This window comes from Denticeps clupeoides, chromosome 5 (genome assembly GCF_900700375.1).
Source record: "Denticeps clupeoides chromosome 5, fDenClu1.1, whole genome shotgun sequence".
Lineage (NCBI taxonomy): Eukaryota > Metazoa > Chordata > Actinopteri > Clupeiformes > Denticipitidae > Denticeps > Denticeps clupeoides.
Window position 1 is genome coordinate 2,702,739 of NC_041711.1, and position 15,549 is coordinate 2,718,287.

A 15,549-nucleotide genomic window follows, 5' to 3' on the forward strand; every position below is an offset into this window, starting at 1 on the left:
AAGACTTTACTCACGGGGTAGGGCTGGACCACTGTCAGCAGGATGGACTCTTTGCAGTTTCTTGTTTGGGAGAAAGAAAATAGATTAGACGTAGGTTCAGTCCATTTTTATCCTACTCTGATTCACATTGCTTCAATGAACCAGTTTCTAACATGTAGATGCCAAAAAATTCATGTGAAAAACGTAAATTAGTTGATTTCAACAATTATTATCACAATTCATTTCACATTCCTCCTAACCTACCACATAATCAGCAGCTATTAACTGTTATTAACTATGAACTGTATTTAATTGTTGTTTAATTCATTAATTTCTCTTCTCTTATTAAGATCTTCTGTAAGATTTCACACTGGTTGATTTCATTATTAATAAGGGTTTGTCTGCTGGTAAATAAGTAAACACAAAATCAGAAATGACATTTAATTGTACATCTCTATCTCGAGTAATCAGGTTGATCGCTTCTGCATTTTTTTCAAACGCAGAAAACACACAGTTGACTCACGTTCGTCTACATTTAATTGGCGTCAGCATTTCCGCTGCTCTCGTGGAATAATAATCCATTAAACTCAGACGACGGGGTAAACGAGATCCCAGTCTCGTGTTCAGACTTCAGTCTGTGGAAATGTCACCGGTTTCTGGTAATAACAGCAGACCGCTCTCTCCCGCCTGACATTTTGTTCGTTATTTTTCTTTCTGTAATTACAGCACAACCATTGGCCACCGGAAGGAAAAGTCCGCCCGCTGACGCCGTTCATATCCCCCCCCGGTTGTGTTTCCTGTGTCTGCGTCAGAGGGAGAGGGGGATAAAGGTCAGAAATGAACTCAATAAATCACGACCCAGGCGTTCCTGTTAAAATGACAGCAGGGCGAGACCAGAACCGACTACAGATCTGGCCGACTGTCAGCTCCCCATCCAATTAGCGGAGAACCAGGCATCAGTACCAAGGTAGGCTGCTGCTGAAACCAGGACGACGTGGTGTGTAATAAGACTGGATGGCTGGATTTAACTGTAAATTACAATCAGTAGTTACAGGGACAGTCCCCCCTGGGGACACTCAGGGTAGTAAGTGGGGTTTGAACCTCTGTGGTCTTCTGGCTCATGGTCGAGTGTCTTACCCACTAGGCTACTACCAACCTACTACATGAACGCCTTAAACGTATCACGTCACATGGACACTTGTCTGTGTGGACTTGTTCCTCACTCGTGACACTTGTCTGCATAGTAGTTTTAAATATTAGATATATAGATATAGAATGGAAGTTGGTATATATATTAGATATAGAATGGAAGTCGGTAGAGGACGAACATTCAATTGAATTTTTTTTTTCATCATCACATATCAAGATCACAACTTCCTTTTTTCATTACCAATTTTCATTTTTCTCAAGATCTCAAGAAAATAAAATATGTTATCGCGAAAAAAAAAAAAAAAAAAGTGAACCAACTAGTCTCCTGCAGTGCTCTGTTAGAAATTGTGAGCCCAAACACAAAAAAACTTGCAATAAATTCTTTGTGAAATATTGTGACGCCCTGATTGATCACAGTGAGCACAATCCGGCCTGATCCGAGGAGAAGCCACAGGAAGATGCGGCTACATTGATGTGGACCCTGAGCCTGACCTTTGTTTGTTTCAGGTCCTGGTTTTATTGCCACGCGCCTTCGGTTTTGCTTTCGCTCTTTCCGTTTCCTTTTGGCCCTCGTGCCATTTTTGTTGTGTTTAATAAATCCCCTTTGTCCTACTTAAGCCTCGCTTCTGCGCCTCCTTTCACCGCGAGCCCTAGGTGACAAATATTACATTTACATTTACAGCATTTACCAGATGCCCTTATCCAGAGTGACAGTCCCTCAGGGTTAAGTGTCTAAATCAGGGACACAATGGTAGTAAGTGGGATTTGAACCTGGTTCATACTACCACCATATTATATTAATTCTTTAAAGGTTTGCATCCATTGAACGCCCTACTTTAATCTCCTTTGTCTTGTTCAGTTCAGTGTTCACACCATCAGAGGAGCGGTTCCTGAGACGAGAATCTATAGATGGGTACAAGTCTTCACTCGACTCATTGAAAGCAGCAGAACTTCAGTCTTTCACCTCATTCATGTGGCTGGCGGCCACTTTAATGGAATGTTTGTAGAAGCACATGATGGACGATGGGTGGATGGTGTCCGTACCTGACAAGGTCAATGACCCGCTCTCTGGGCGCAGAGCCCACCGGTTCATCATTAATCATTATGATCTCGTCTCCTGGAATGAGTTTTCCTTCCGATGGACCACCTGTAAACGTTAAAAACAGGAGCCTTCATCAGGTGACATACCGAGGCACGATTTTAAGTGGTTAGCCTCAGATGTCCTCCCTAACTCATCATTTGCTCAACTTGGAAGCAGCTTTGTGTGTCTTTTTAAAAGAAGCCAGGTTTTTATTTGTATTTAATTCTATATTCTTGTTGGATTGCAATTGGTCAGTAAAATGAAATGCACTGGTGGACCTGGTGAGTGAAGAGCACCATGTGTCTGTCTGATGGAGTGGGAAAGACGGCGATGAAGGCAGAAAGATTGACAGGAGAGAGGCAGATGGTAGAGGAGCAGTAGGAGGAGCGACAGACGCTCCGACTGCATCTCTGTAGCGGAAGCCAGGCCAACTGAGTTTTGTTCCTGATGCCAGCGTGGAATTGGTTGCGCTCTAATTATGATTTGCCAAGCAGCCTGCGGGCCGGCGATAGCATAATCCTGACGGAGAAGATGGATGACAGTCACTGATGGAGGCAGATAGCAGGATAACATGCATGGCTAGACGGACACTAATGGCAGTCTCAGAAGTTTCTGCAGGAACAGAACAGAGTGGCATCAAGAACATCTATCACTTCACGTGCTACGTGGACCACTAAGATGCAACCATAATTCATATCAATCAGCTGGTGCAATGGGAGGGTCAGTGGTGGCCTAGCGGTTAAGGAAGCGGCCCCGTAATCGAAGGTTGCCGGCTGCCCACGGCTCAATAAGGGTGATGGTTAAAAGCAGAGGACACATTTCGTTGTGTCACAGATATGCTGTGCTGCAGTGTTTCACAATGACAATCACTTCACTTTCACATCATTCCTGGTACAGAACATGGAAGATGTTAATGATTCCTTTTACGACTGTAAAATTCACATTTACATTTCCATTTACAGCTTTTACCAGACGCCCTCATCCAGAGCGACTTACAATCAGTAGTTACAGGGACAGTCCCCCTTTGGAGACACTCAGGGTTAAGTGTCTTGCTCAGGGACAGAATGGTAGTAAGTGGGATTTGAACCTGGGTCTTCTGGTTCATAGGCGAGTGTGTGAACCAGAAGTGTGTGTACTACCACCTACTATCAGCATGAAGCAGTGGGTGCCTAGCGGCTATGGAAGCACTTCACTTTCACCAGATCCCTGTCTGTTCTTCCTGTAGATTGGTTTGTGTGTGTGTGTGTTTTAAATCACATCAGCAGTGGTGTATAAAAGCAGATCGCACCTCTAATCACCACTTGCATTAAATATTTATTCTAATTAGTGGGAGAGCGCTACATCAATGCATCAATAAAGATTGTGTTGCAATTATGTACATTTATTATGTAGCCAAAACACACTGTTGCACAATGAACAGTAATAAAGGCAACTTCTAATGTTCTAGTACAACTACTACATGGGGCAGCGGGTGGCCTAGCGGGTAGCGGGTACCATTCACTTTCACTTGGTACGTGGTTCTCTTTACCTGGGGTGACGGATCGGACCACCACGGGCTTCTCACTGCCGGCCACAAAGCCGAATCCCAACACCGGATCACGGTGCATCTCAATCTGCCGTGGTGCTGGCAGCTGCACCTGCCCCCCGTCCAAACGGACCTCGTCAAGGGAACTGGTTTGGGACACATGACTGGAGACACAGACAGGGACAGACAGACAGGAAATGAAACGTCACAGAGCTGAATACTCAAATCCACTCCAATCTGGTCCACATCAGCACGTTTGAATGAGATTAGTGATTAAATCATTTTAACAGAAAAAGGCGAGGAATTTGAAAAAATTGGAAATTTAATGTTTTTTTGCAAGTACTGAGAGACACATAAAGTGTCAGCGTATCGAATCAGAACCAGCATCCTGCTTATAAAACAGAGTCACTGCACATGGAGTCACTGCACTATGCATTATCTTGAGTTTGCCTAGAATTAAACCTGAGCATGAGCAAAGAATCCCGTTTCATTGCGTTCATTTCCATCTTTCCCATTGTTTGTGTTCATTTCCATTCTTCCCATTATGTTTTTTATTTCACCTTTTCCCATTTCCCGTATTGCATGCATGGAACAGCAGGTCTAGGAGATGTTAGGGCAATGTGGAGGCTAAATCTGTCACGAATGAGATTATGTCAAAGGCACAGTAATAATCCTGTGTGTCTTGATAATACTCAATGGCCAGGAATTGAAAATGAAGAATGTGCGGATTTATTTTTTTTCCTGATGGAGAAATTTCTATCTCTTTTTCTTTGATCTATCTGTCTATCTCTCTGATAGATATGTCTTTATCAAGACTGTATGTTGTCTATGTTCTCTCCCTTCCACATCTTCTTCACCTGGTCCATAATCAATCACTATTTACTTCTCTGAACCCCACAGCCATTCTCTGGGCCCGGCTGCCATGACAACAGGCCCCAACAGAATGATGCTCAGTCGCCACTATTCTTCACATCCCATGAGGGCGCTGTTCAGTGTCCTAGACTGATGTGTGGAGCTGCGATGTCTTGTCTTCAAACAAACTGCTGGACCAGCAAAGCCAGAGTCAGAAAAGCTGCCTGACTCTGCTAAAATGGCCTTTTGTTCAGGAACCAGCAGTAAAGGCAAAGTAAAGACCAACTCCCCACCTTCCCTCACTCAGAAAACACAACAGTGGGCAGACAGTTACTGGTGTCAAGCACCATTAAAATAAAATACCCAGAAGAACATTGCTGGCTGATACCATAAAAGGCCCCAGTATCGGCCCTGGTGGGACATCAGTTTAGTGCAGTGTGTTGAATGTAGGTGGCTGCATGAGGTTGAGGTTGAAGTTTACTGTCATATGTACAAAGTACGGCGTACAGAGCACAATGAAATTCTTACTTCATTGTAAGAATAGAATATGATACATAGAAGACAAAGTGCAGCAGCAATAAATAAATCACAGAAGGCTAAGTTGCATAAAGTGCGTGTGCATAATTTAAGTGACAGTGCATAATGTTAAGTAAGTTACATATTGTAAAGCGTAAGTCGATTTATTGCTCATAGAGAGCCACAGTTACTATGTGTTGTATAGCCTGATGGAACTTGTGTAGAAACTGTTCCTGAATCGTGTTGTGCGTGTGAGAATTGTCCTGAGCCTCTTGCCTGATGGCAGGAAAGTAAAAAGTGACAGTGCAGGATGCTGGGGTCCTTCAGGGTGCTCTTCATTTTCCTGAGAGAGCGTGTTCTGTAAATGTCCGTTATTGCTGGGACTAGAACCTGTGATGTTTCCACTTTCAATTAACAATGATCTGGTTTTGTAATAATCCAGTTTTTCATAAAACCATTTACAGCAGGCAATATCAGTATAATTTGCACCTCAGAATTTTCTTTATATGATAACAAACCCCTTATAATGATATAATTTTTTATTTAACCATGAATTTAATTCAAGCCATCTTCCACCTGTTCCATACACACGTTCAAAGCTGAGCTTAATAGACCATTCAGGTTTTGAAACTATACATTTAAAAACCCACTCTCGTAGAAACACACATCAGGCACCTTTGTAATTATGAATTATTGACCAGAGACTGTGGCATCATTTCTGATGAATCCGAGGATTCATAATGGCGGTCCACATGGTACAATATGAATCTTTTAGACAGAGAGTAGTTTGACCGCTGCAGGATAATGGCAAAATAAACCCAGAACAACACCGAGCCAGAAGATGAAGAAGACTCTTGTAGACTTGTTGAGTATTCCGAGCCACGGTAACACACGATATTTGATTTCTGCTGGCCTTCAGCAGAACATTGTGGTCATTGAGATGCTGAAGGTGTTTGGTAAACAGTGCAGAGCGTCTGCTCCTCGAATGAATTCAGAGTGCAGATCTGGGATAAGGGCCCTGTGTGTGTGTGTGTGTGTGTGTGTGTGTGCACCTGGACTGTTTTAAAGTCAAGGTTGGAGACACTTACAGTTGTTATATATATTGAAATGACCCCCACTGGCAACGTTAATTATGTATTCATTATCATTTATCTTTTTCTAAAGTAAAGAAGCATGTGCCATTCTCTAACTTCTAATCACAAGCTGCGTGCTGCATGGATATGTGTGTTATTCCAGACACGGCTTTTTTCCCCTCTCCTCTCCTGACTCTACCTGCTGCCTCAGAATACAGATCTTGGGACGCCATCTCTATTCCAGGCACCAGAGGAACAGAGCTGAAAAGGGGACTCTCTGATTAATTACTGCAGTGACAATCACTTTTCTGAAACAGCCACATCAAAAAGACACTAAGTGAAGGTGAGAAAACATCAAGAAATGTCAAAGGCATCAGTAAAACACAGGAAACAATGTTGAATGACCACTTTTACTTTTTTTTTTTGCTGAATAGAAAGAAATTTGTATTTAGGAGAACATTGAGCCTGTGGAGGAGGAGTTATGATCTATGGTTGCATCAGTTGGTGTGGAAATAAAATGGAGTCAGCAGACTGGATCAGTTGAATTTTTTCTTTCAAGCCATATTAATACAGCCATATTTCAAACATTGCATATGTTTACTGAAATAACGCCACAGCGATGCATGAAGTGATCACAGTAAAAGTCGTACAAACAACGTGTAAAGCACAAAATGTCTACACACATATATAAATTAAATTCAAACATTATAATGCCACATGAAACCTTTATAATTCATTTAAAAGCAGAAAATGGGTAAACGAATACTTTGTTGAAGAACCTTCTGGTTTAACTGCAGCATTCAATCTTCTTGAGTATGAGTCTATCAGTATCACACGTGGTAATATTTACCCACTGGTCGATATAAAAGGTTAACAGGGCAACCCCACAGATTTTCTATTGCCATTTTAACAGGGATTTTAACATTTTTCATGCATTTGATCTATTCTGTATATGTAAATATTGAAATAATCCTCATTGTTGTGCATGATAATTTGTGACGATGACAATCAGTGACCTTTCTGTTCATTGTAACCCAACCTGAAAATAGCTCGAGCATCATGCTCCTGGACTGATCGCACTTAAAACATAACCAGCTGCAGAGCCCCAGTGCATTATGGGGGTACTCACTTGCCGAATCCCTCTCTGCTGTCTCGCACGGAGGACGTGTCCCAGCCGTACAGCGTCCCCTGTGGGCTCGTCCAGCTAGCAGCAGGGGGTGGCCAACCTGATGATTTGTTCTTATGGCTGAAAGAGAGGAGAAGCTGTTAGTTGTTTGCAGTGGTGGATGAAGTACTTGAGTAAAAGTACCCAAGGGAAAATTCTACTCCAGTATCTTCCAATCAGTAGTGACATGGACTGTGATCCTGGAGACACTCAGGGTTAAGTGTCTTTCTCAGGGACTACGGCTTCAGACCACCTTTATATTTTTGCCACAAACTAAGTCTTTGGAAGCTGAACCTGTGAAAATTGTAGGACTGAATGTAGTGCTGATATTGAGCCGGTATTGGGAACTGATGAACTCATAGACATTTTGTTTTTCATCTACTGTATGCACAATATGCGTGATCATTATATCATATAACAGCTTGAATTGTATAATATAAGCAAAATTGATTAGATGATGTATGTGGTCTACACATTTGAAAATACAATACAACATAATTATTTTTGACCCGTTAATGCAGAACACATAATATATGCACAATTCCACTCCAATTGTATCACACTGAGCATGATAATAGATTTGATTTTCCAGAATGAAAAGTTAAAATCACATTGATCACTTTTATACATTTTTATCACTTTTATTGTTGGCACTTTTATCATGTTTATTGCTGAAAAACGTAGTGTTGCCAGACGTATGCTAATTATCATATTTGTATGATCATTTTAACCTCTGTACTATCAATAATTCAAAAAATCCCATAACATACAATAATTTTCCCCCTTCATTTAAGTTATTTCATTATAAAGTGAAGTGATTGTCATATGTGATACACAGCAGCACAGCACACGGTGCACACAGTGAAATTTGTCCTCTGCATTTAACCCATCACCCTGAGTGAGCAGTGGGCACCATGACAGGCGCCCGGGGAGCAGTGTGTGGGGACGGTGCTTTACAACCTTCTGATTACGGGGCCGCTTCCTTAACCGCTAGGCCACCACTGCCCCCATTAGCACAACAGGGTAAATCTGGCTGCGCAGGAATACTTGGATAGTCTCATGTACCTTTACAGCCAATCAATGCACGATGTAGCACACAGTACAATTAATTCCGGCCTGGCAGCGAGATCGTTTAGTATAGATCAATTATTATGGCCCGCTGATATGAAGTGCTGATAACACACAAACTACAAATCCCATAATACAATGCTTCAGTTGCCTTGCTGAATATGATCTGTTCTGTAGGGAAAAGTTACATTATACAGTAAAATATGATTATCTATGATAATATATTATAGAAGCAGAATTTCTGAGCAACGTCTGAATAGAAAATGCGTGTGTACGCGAATTTTTCTGTTGTACCCTACCAAATTACAAAATAATATGAAACCACCAACATAGCCATCAAATTCAAATAACTTTAGCCTGCTACGGCCTTGTGCATCAGCGTTTTCCCAACCTGTCTAGCTAACTTTGTTGAAAAACTAGCCATCAAAAATATCCATCAGAATTAAATTGTACCTCTACCCGTTTCCTTAGATTCGATGGTGAATTCTTGTAAGAGGAAATCGTACGGGGCTGAGGCAGGCACAAAGGGCATTTGAAAATTAAAGAGTCCTTTCCAGGCTTCCCCCCACCCATCCTCAGCATGTTCTACAGAAGCACCGTTGAGAGCATCCTGACCAGCTGCATCACTCTCTGCTAGGGTACCTGCAACACTTCTGACCACAGAAGCCTACAGAGGATCGTGAGGAACATTACTGGGAGGCCTCTGCCTCTCCCCCATTACTGGGAACATTCCACAAACGCAGCGTCCGCAAAGCCTGCAGCATCGTGCAGGACCCCTCACACTCCTCACATGGACCTCACTGGACACATGGTGAGATGACAATAAAGTTGACTTTGACTTCTTCATTTCTACAATTTCTACAATCACTCAAACAAGGCCATAGATGTTCTGCCAAACTGGATTACTGCAGGTCACTAGCCGCACTCTGTAACTCAATTGGTGCACTTTCGGGATTGATCCTAAATATCAATACTATCAATGCCACGTTGGTATCAGTATTGGATTTATACTAGCACAATGGTATTGATATTTTCGCTCTTCTATTTCTGTACCACATTCCAACTGAAGGTAAACGGTAGAACATGCCGGTAGAAATACTGCTCCTCACACATCAACGTGGCTCAGTGACATCACAGGAAGGGCCGGCCCCAGCCTATTTGATGCCCTGGGCCCACCCAATCACACGGCACCACAGGACATATGCGTTTTAGTTGGACTGTCCAATCACATTTCATTTTTGTTTAAAGTGTCGGATCAGAATCGCCAATACCAACCTGAATTTTACTTACATTTACATTTACAGCATTTATCAGATGCCCTTATCCAGAGAGACTTACAATCAGTAGCTACAGGGACAGTCCCCCCCCCTGGAGCAACTTAGGGTTAAGTTTCTTGATCAGGGACACAATGGTAGTAAGTGGGATTTGAACCCGGGTCTTCTGGTTCATAGGTGAGTGTGTTACCCACTAGGCTACTACCACCCTGGTATCGGATCGAAAAGGTATCGCACATTCCTAGTGCACTTATCCTTCTGAGACGTCGTGGGAGAAGTGTAAGGTTTTTTTTTTTTTTATATTGAAACGGATTAAAAAGTCTCCAAAAATGTAAATACTTGAGTAAAGTACAGATACACACGTTAGTATCCACCACTGGTTGTGTGCTGGTAGAAACCTATGCAGTAAAATACATATAGTTATATTTTGATTCTATGAATTGTAATTAACTTTTGAATCATTACTGCGTTTTAAGTTAGAAAACATGTAAAATGCATGTTATACTGACCACAAAGTTAGACAGTTTCATCTGGTGGTGTTTCCTTACATAAATCCCAACCAACCCTTTGCAACTTAGTTGTTTTGTGTCTGTGTATTTTTACATGAAATTGTAATTTATTGCAAGTTGCCTAGATTTATTTTCCTGCGATGTTTGAAAAAAGACGATTCAAAAAGCCAGAAAATTGCAGATGACGTGTGAAGCACAACTGTAGAGGAATCCACTTTCCCAATGTGGAGGGGTCTGTGGAGGTCCATAAGACTGAACGCACCGAACGGGATGAATCCGTCATTGTCCTTCAGAGGACACAAGGACAAACCTGATCTGTGTTCATAAGTATCGACCGCGTTAATTGAAAGAAAGCCGCTCTGTTGATTTCCACTCAGTAAAATGCCTTCCCGCCACTCCCGCGTTTCTGTCCCAGAGCGCAGACATCAATGCTGCCCTGCGGCGCGGAGCGGGCAGAGTTGTCAGCGGCAGCTCTGTTCAGACCCTCGTCCTTCCGACCTCACTGCATGGCACTCACAGGGGAGGAAGAAGAAAAAAAAAAACAGGGCCGGTTGCACGATGGCGGCGTGGCTGACGCGCCGAGCGCGAATGAAATCAAGGATTTCGGGGGGGCCGTGCGGTCCGACTTCGCTCCGAAGAGCGGAGCGGCGTGAAATTAGGATCTGCGCCAACGACGCTTAGAGCCAATTCCACAATCGCGTTCGCTCGCTCGCTCGCATGCGTCCATGGAGACGCGCACACTAGGCCGGTGCTCGGCTTGCGTGGACGTGCACGACGTTAACGCGCACGCGACAGATTAACTGTGTGTGCGGAAGCAAACGCACTTTCCGAGTGGTGCACGCAGGCCTGACACGTGGCAGTGGAGCTGAATCGCCGTGCGCTATGTGGGGCAGGGGTGGCCTAGCGGTTAAGGAAGCGGCCCCGTAATCAGAAGGTTGCCGGTTCGAAACCCGATCTGTCAAGGTGCCACTGAGCAAAGCACCGTCCCCACACACTGCTCCCCGGGCGCCTGTCATGGCTGCCCACTGCTCACTCAGGGTGATGGGTTAAATGCAGAGGACAAATTTCACTGTGTGCACCGTGTGCTGTGTATCACATGTGACAATCACTTCACTTTAAAAATCGCCTTCATGAATGTTTACTTTTTTTATATATATATATATATATATATATATATATATATATATATATATATATATATATATTATAAAGTAAACATTCATGAAGGCGATTTTTAAAGTTATATATATATATAAGTATATATATATATTCAAGATGCACAGTATAGAAAAAAAACGAATTTAGGAAAATTGCACTGAAATTAAACTAAACTTAAATGCCTACATCACAAGCAGGGGCAACTTCAGATGAGACGTGTGTTTATGAAAAGCACACTGTGGCCAGGACCCTACTATCTACTGACAGTGATGCTTCACAAAGCAAACCGTTCACCATGCAGGCTTCTCAGATGCTGAGCAAACACACTCAGACTAATACGTAACACTGATCTGTCCCAGCATGCACTTCTCCCTTTCACTGGGATCACCAATGCCGATGCTCTTTTTCGCGCACACCTCCGTCTGAGAAATAAAACGACTTCGGCTTGAACTTTAGTTTACTGTACCGTGAGTCCTCAGGACGCCCCTTACACATATTGCCCACAATTCCCTATTTTTTTTTCCCTATTTCACGTGTGCTCCAGTCACAAAATTGCCAGAAACTTTCATTGCTTCCCCCAAAATTGCAAAATTCTGCAAAACGCAAGCATGGCGGCCCCACAATCAAAGGCGCTCCCTGGGCGCCTGTCACGGCTGCCCACTGCTCACCAAGGCTGCAGAGGACACATTTTGTTGTGTCACCATGTGCTGTGCTGTGTATCACAGTGACAATCACTTTACTCTCACTTTTCATACTTTAATAAAAATAGCCCACAAAAAAAAAAAATTATATTTGGAGCTACACAGACAACACACACACACACACACACACACACACACACACACACACACACACACACACACACATATAGTCCAGTCCATTCCAGTAGCTGTGCGGATCGGACGGAGAAGATGAAACTGTATTTAAAGGTACAGCTGAAGGGTTTATTCTCAGCCATTTTTGATAATCCGGGCGTGGTCCATCTTCACCACTGGACCCCTTTTTTTTTGGACGCTGCATCAGATATTGAAAAAAAGTCCTTTAATGTGAATCATATGAGTGTGTGTAGAGACACTGTGTGTGTGTGTGTGTGTGTGTGTGAGTGTGTGATTGAGTCATTGTCTTCACTCGTGGCTCAGAGTCGCTGTGAGCTCTTCCTCCTTTTATCAGTAATCTGTTTCATCAGAGCAAAAAGCAAATCCTCACAGTTTAAGGAGTAAGAGGATTTGACCAGGCTGGGCGGACTGGAACAACATGGCTGTCCTGGAGAGCCGCGCCATCGGAGGCGTGCTGGAGTTGGGGGGAAGGATCGGGTGGGGCAGAGCCTTCGGGGACTGGGTCCTGTTCCTGAAAACCCGTTCATTCCTCAAGAAAGGATTCTTGTGAAGTGAGCGCCGGGGGGGTCGAGAACTGGACCAACAGGTTATGCGCTTGAAGAGATTACTGTCACTGTCTGTGCTTATTGATACTATAATACAGACGCATGGACTAGAGATTAAACCGGTATATCCTCAGATATCCCATAAAGAGAAGAACATTACATGCATGTACCAGAATTTACTTACCGCCTATAATCACTGATGATCGTGTACTTGTCGTTAGATTTCTATCCATACAACTAATAATTTTATTTTCAAAAATGAATAACTGTCCTGTATTGATGCATCACCAATGGACGCAACGCTTACAAAAATCTTTAAAAAGAAAGTAAATGCTTTCATCTGATTAATTTAGTCCACAGGAGAGGTGGGAGGGACACCGTATTATGACATCATCACAAATAATCCCACATGTACGCAGTTTTTATCTGGTGTTATTTATTCATATCACGCCGGACACCTTCACGAGGTTGACAGAGTTGTATTTTCAGAGCGTGCTTGGAGAATACGCAGTGCATTTCCTGAGGCTGCCGCGGTTACACACAGATTGTGCATGTTGTGCATTTAGCTGCATTTTCAACTCTATGGCTGGAGAGCATGGAATGAATAATAAGACGCACAACAGTTCCGACAAACGTGCACATGCACATGACCTTACAACGCTGCCAGCATGCCGATTGTGAAGCCTCAAAGAAACCATGCATACAGAATGCAAATGGGTGCTCACTGCTCCTCGTGTGGTGGGTTAAACACGTTCTGTTGAGGGAAAGTCTTGCACGTTAAGGATGCATCTCCTGCAACATCTTGGATCGTTTGTTATGCCTTGTGATGAAGGACTAGCATAAGTACTTATGTGTTATTCATCAGGAACTTTGCCCAGAAGCGGCCTCGCCCAGTGCCCAGTATCTCCAATGGAAAACAGTGGAACTGTTGCTGATGGGTACAAAGTGTACAAATCCTGCCACAAAATGTCCAGACAGGCAATCTGGTCCCCTGACATGATTTTTTTTTTGGTCCCCTAATAATGTATCTGGAGTCTCTTTCATAAAATCAGCCGTGGTGCAGAATTACAGCCACTTTTATCCAGTCCCACAGTGAGATTTTCCCACGGACGCGCCCTTTCAGTGTCTGTAGCTTTAAATGCTAATGAGGAGGAGAGAGGCCTATAGATGTATGCACCATCCACCAACCACAATGTTGTGAGTCAGTAAGTCGTGCCGGCGTTTCTCCAGAGAAAATCAAATGAACCCACTGGTTCTTCAGAGTCATTTTTTTACCTCCAACGACTGAGCACCTGCAATGCTTCGCATGTTTGGAAGCCATGACGGTCGGTGATAATGTGAAAATTAAAAGGAAAAATGAAGGAGTGAAAATAAACAGGGGAGGTAACCGTTCTCCTTATGACGACATAAGGGACCAAATTCCAGATCCGACCGGCCGAGCTGCCGCTCACTGAACGGGCCGAGAGCATTAAATATTCCACAGTCCTTCCTTCCAAGGGCAGGACAGACTGACAGCGAAAGAAAGTTCAGAGTGCGTGAGGAGATGGGCGGCACTTTAATTAACATCTGTTTCGTCCAGGTCACGTGACCTCAGCAGCACCCAGCAGGGCTAAAAATAACCATAAGCATGAATATAAACACACACACACACACCCACACTTCAAATAGTACTGCCGAGAAATAAATAATGAATCTGTGAGTCCTTGTAAGTGTAAAGGACTAAAGGAAAGTTAGTTTAGGTCAAAGATTTAATTAAAACGGAACGTGGGCAGGGTTTATCTTTTATAAAGTTGCATAAATTACACCTACGGAAGGATGTGCGACATGAATATGAATGTGCGTAGGGCTGGTTTATTCACAGAATTCTTTACATACTACATTTTATTGGGATCTTCTTCTATTAGGTCTATAAACCGGTGCATTTTATTAATGTACTGCACACATTAAATTTGCATTATGCACATTAGCATTACAGGAGCTTTCAGTGGAATCTGGGTAATGTGATTTGTGGGTTAGGATTTATTGTGCACAATGAAATAAATGCATGTAACTGCACATATGCAAAGAAGTCACCATGTTTACATCATCATTCCTGTCCTGTGTTAACATAGTACGGAAAGGACGGTCCCTCTTTATAAGTCATTATGTCAATGTCCACATCTGACATTCATTTCTCACTCCTGAAATGAAACCAGGCAGTAAATCTCCGATTTCTTATTTCCCTCACGCACACCAATTATCCCAATTAGGTCCGTGCCGGGGGCGGAGCACAAATGACCCTGAGGTAATGGCTGATTATGGCAGACTGTTACAGCTGGGCCTGGTTGGGGCAATTTTCTATGGAGCCGTGGTGAGGCGATGGAGGAGGAAAAGAAAGATCATCTGCAAAAGGTTTTCCACGTCCATGTACTCACAAATTTAGTCCCTTTTGATGGGTGGTGCAGAACTTGCAGGGCCATACAATTTTTCCTCACCCTATATGAAAGCTTGATAAAAACAAGAAGAGGTGTTTAAAAAATGAATGGCGTTTCCATCAGCTGGTGCAGTCAGCAATCACGAACTTCCGATCTATAGTACCTATGAAGGCGGCTCCTCCGAGGTTCCACTGATCACAGGCCACGCCTCTTCGATTCCCTGCACCTGTAGTCCTCACTATATAAAATTTCCTACATCAGTGTTTGTTTCAAGTCTATGTTTCGGGTGATGCGTGTGAGGAGACCCCAGGTGCAATGCTGACCTTCCTGTTCCTGTTCCCATCATTCCTCTGTGTTGGTTTGTCCAGTGCTTAAAATAAAGGGTGTGGAAACTATCTTTATTTG

General features: G+C 43.1%; 1 protein-coding gene across 5 annotated transcripts in view; it reads right to left on the minus strand.

Annotated features, from left to right (window-relative positions):
- LOC114790752 (FERM and PDZ domain-containing protein 4-like) overlaps positions 1-15,549 on the minus strand; it is a 56,003-nt gene that overhangs the window by 12,830 nt on the left and 27,624 nt on the right. For all 5 annotated transcript variants that reach the window (XR_003749865.1, XM_028981066.1, XM_028981067.1 and 2 more), the window contains 4 exons: positions 7,305-7,421; positions 3,738-3,898; positions 2,173-2,275; positions 15-60 (listed from right to left, as the gene is read on the minus strand). Coding sequence is in view for 4 of the 5 variants with exons in the window: in XM_028981066.1 (XP_028836899.1) it covers positions 15-60; positions 2,173-2,275; positions 3,738-3,898; positions 7,305-7,421 (427 nt within the window). In the remaining variant the exon portion in view is untranslated. The remainder of the gene's footprint in view (positions 1-14; positions 61-2,172; positions 2,276-3,737; positions 3,899-7,304; positions 7,422-15,549) is intronic.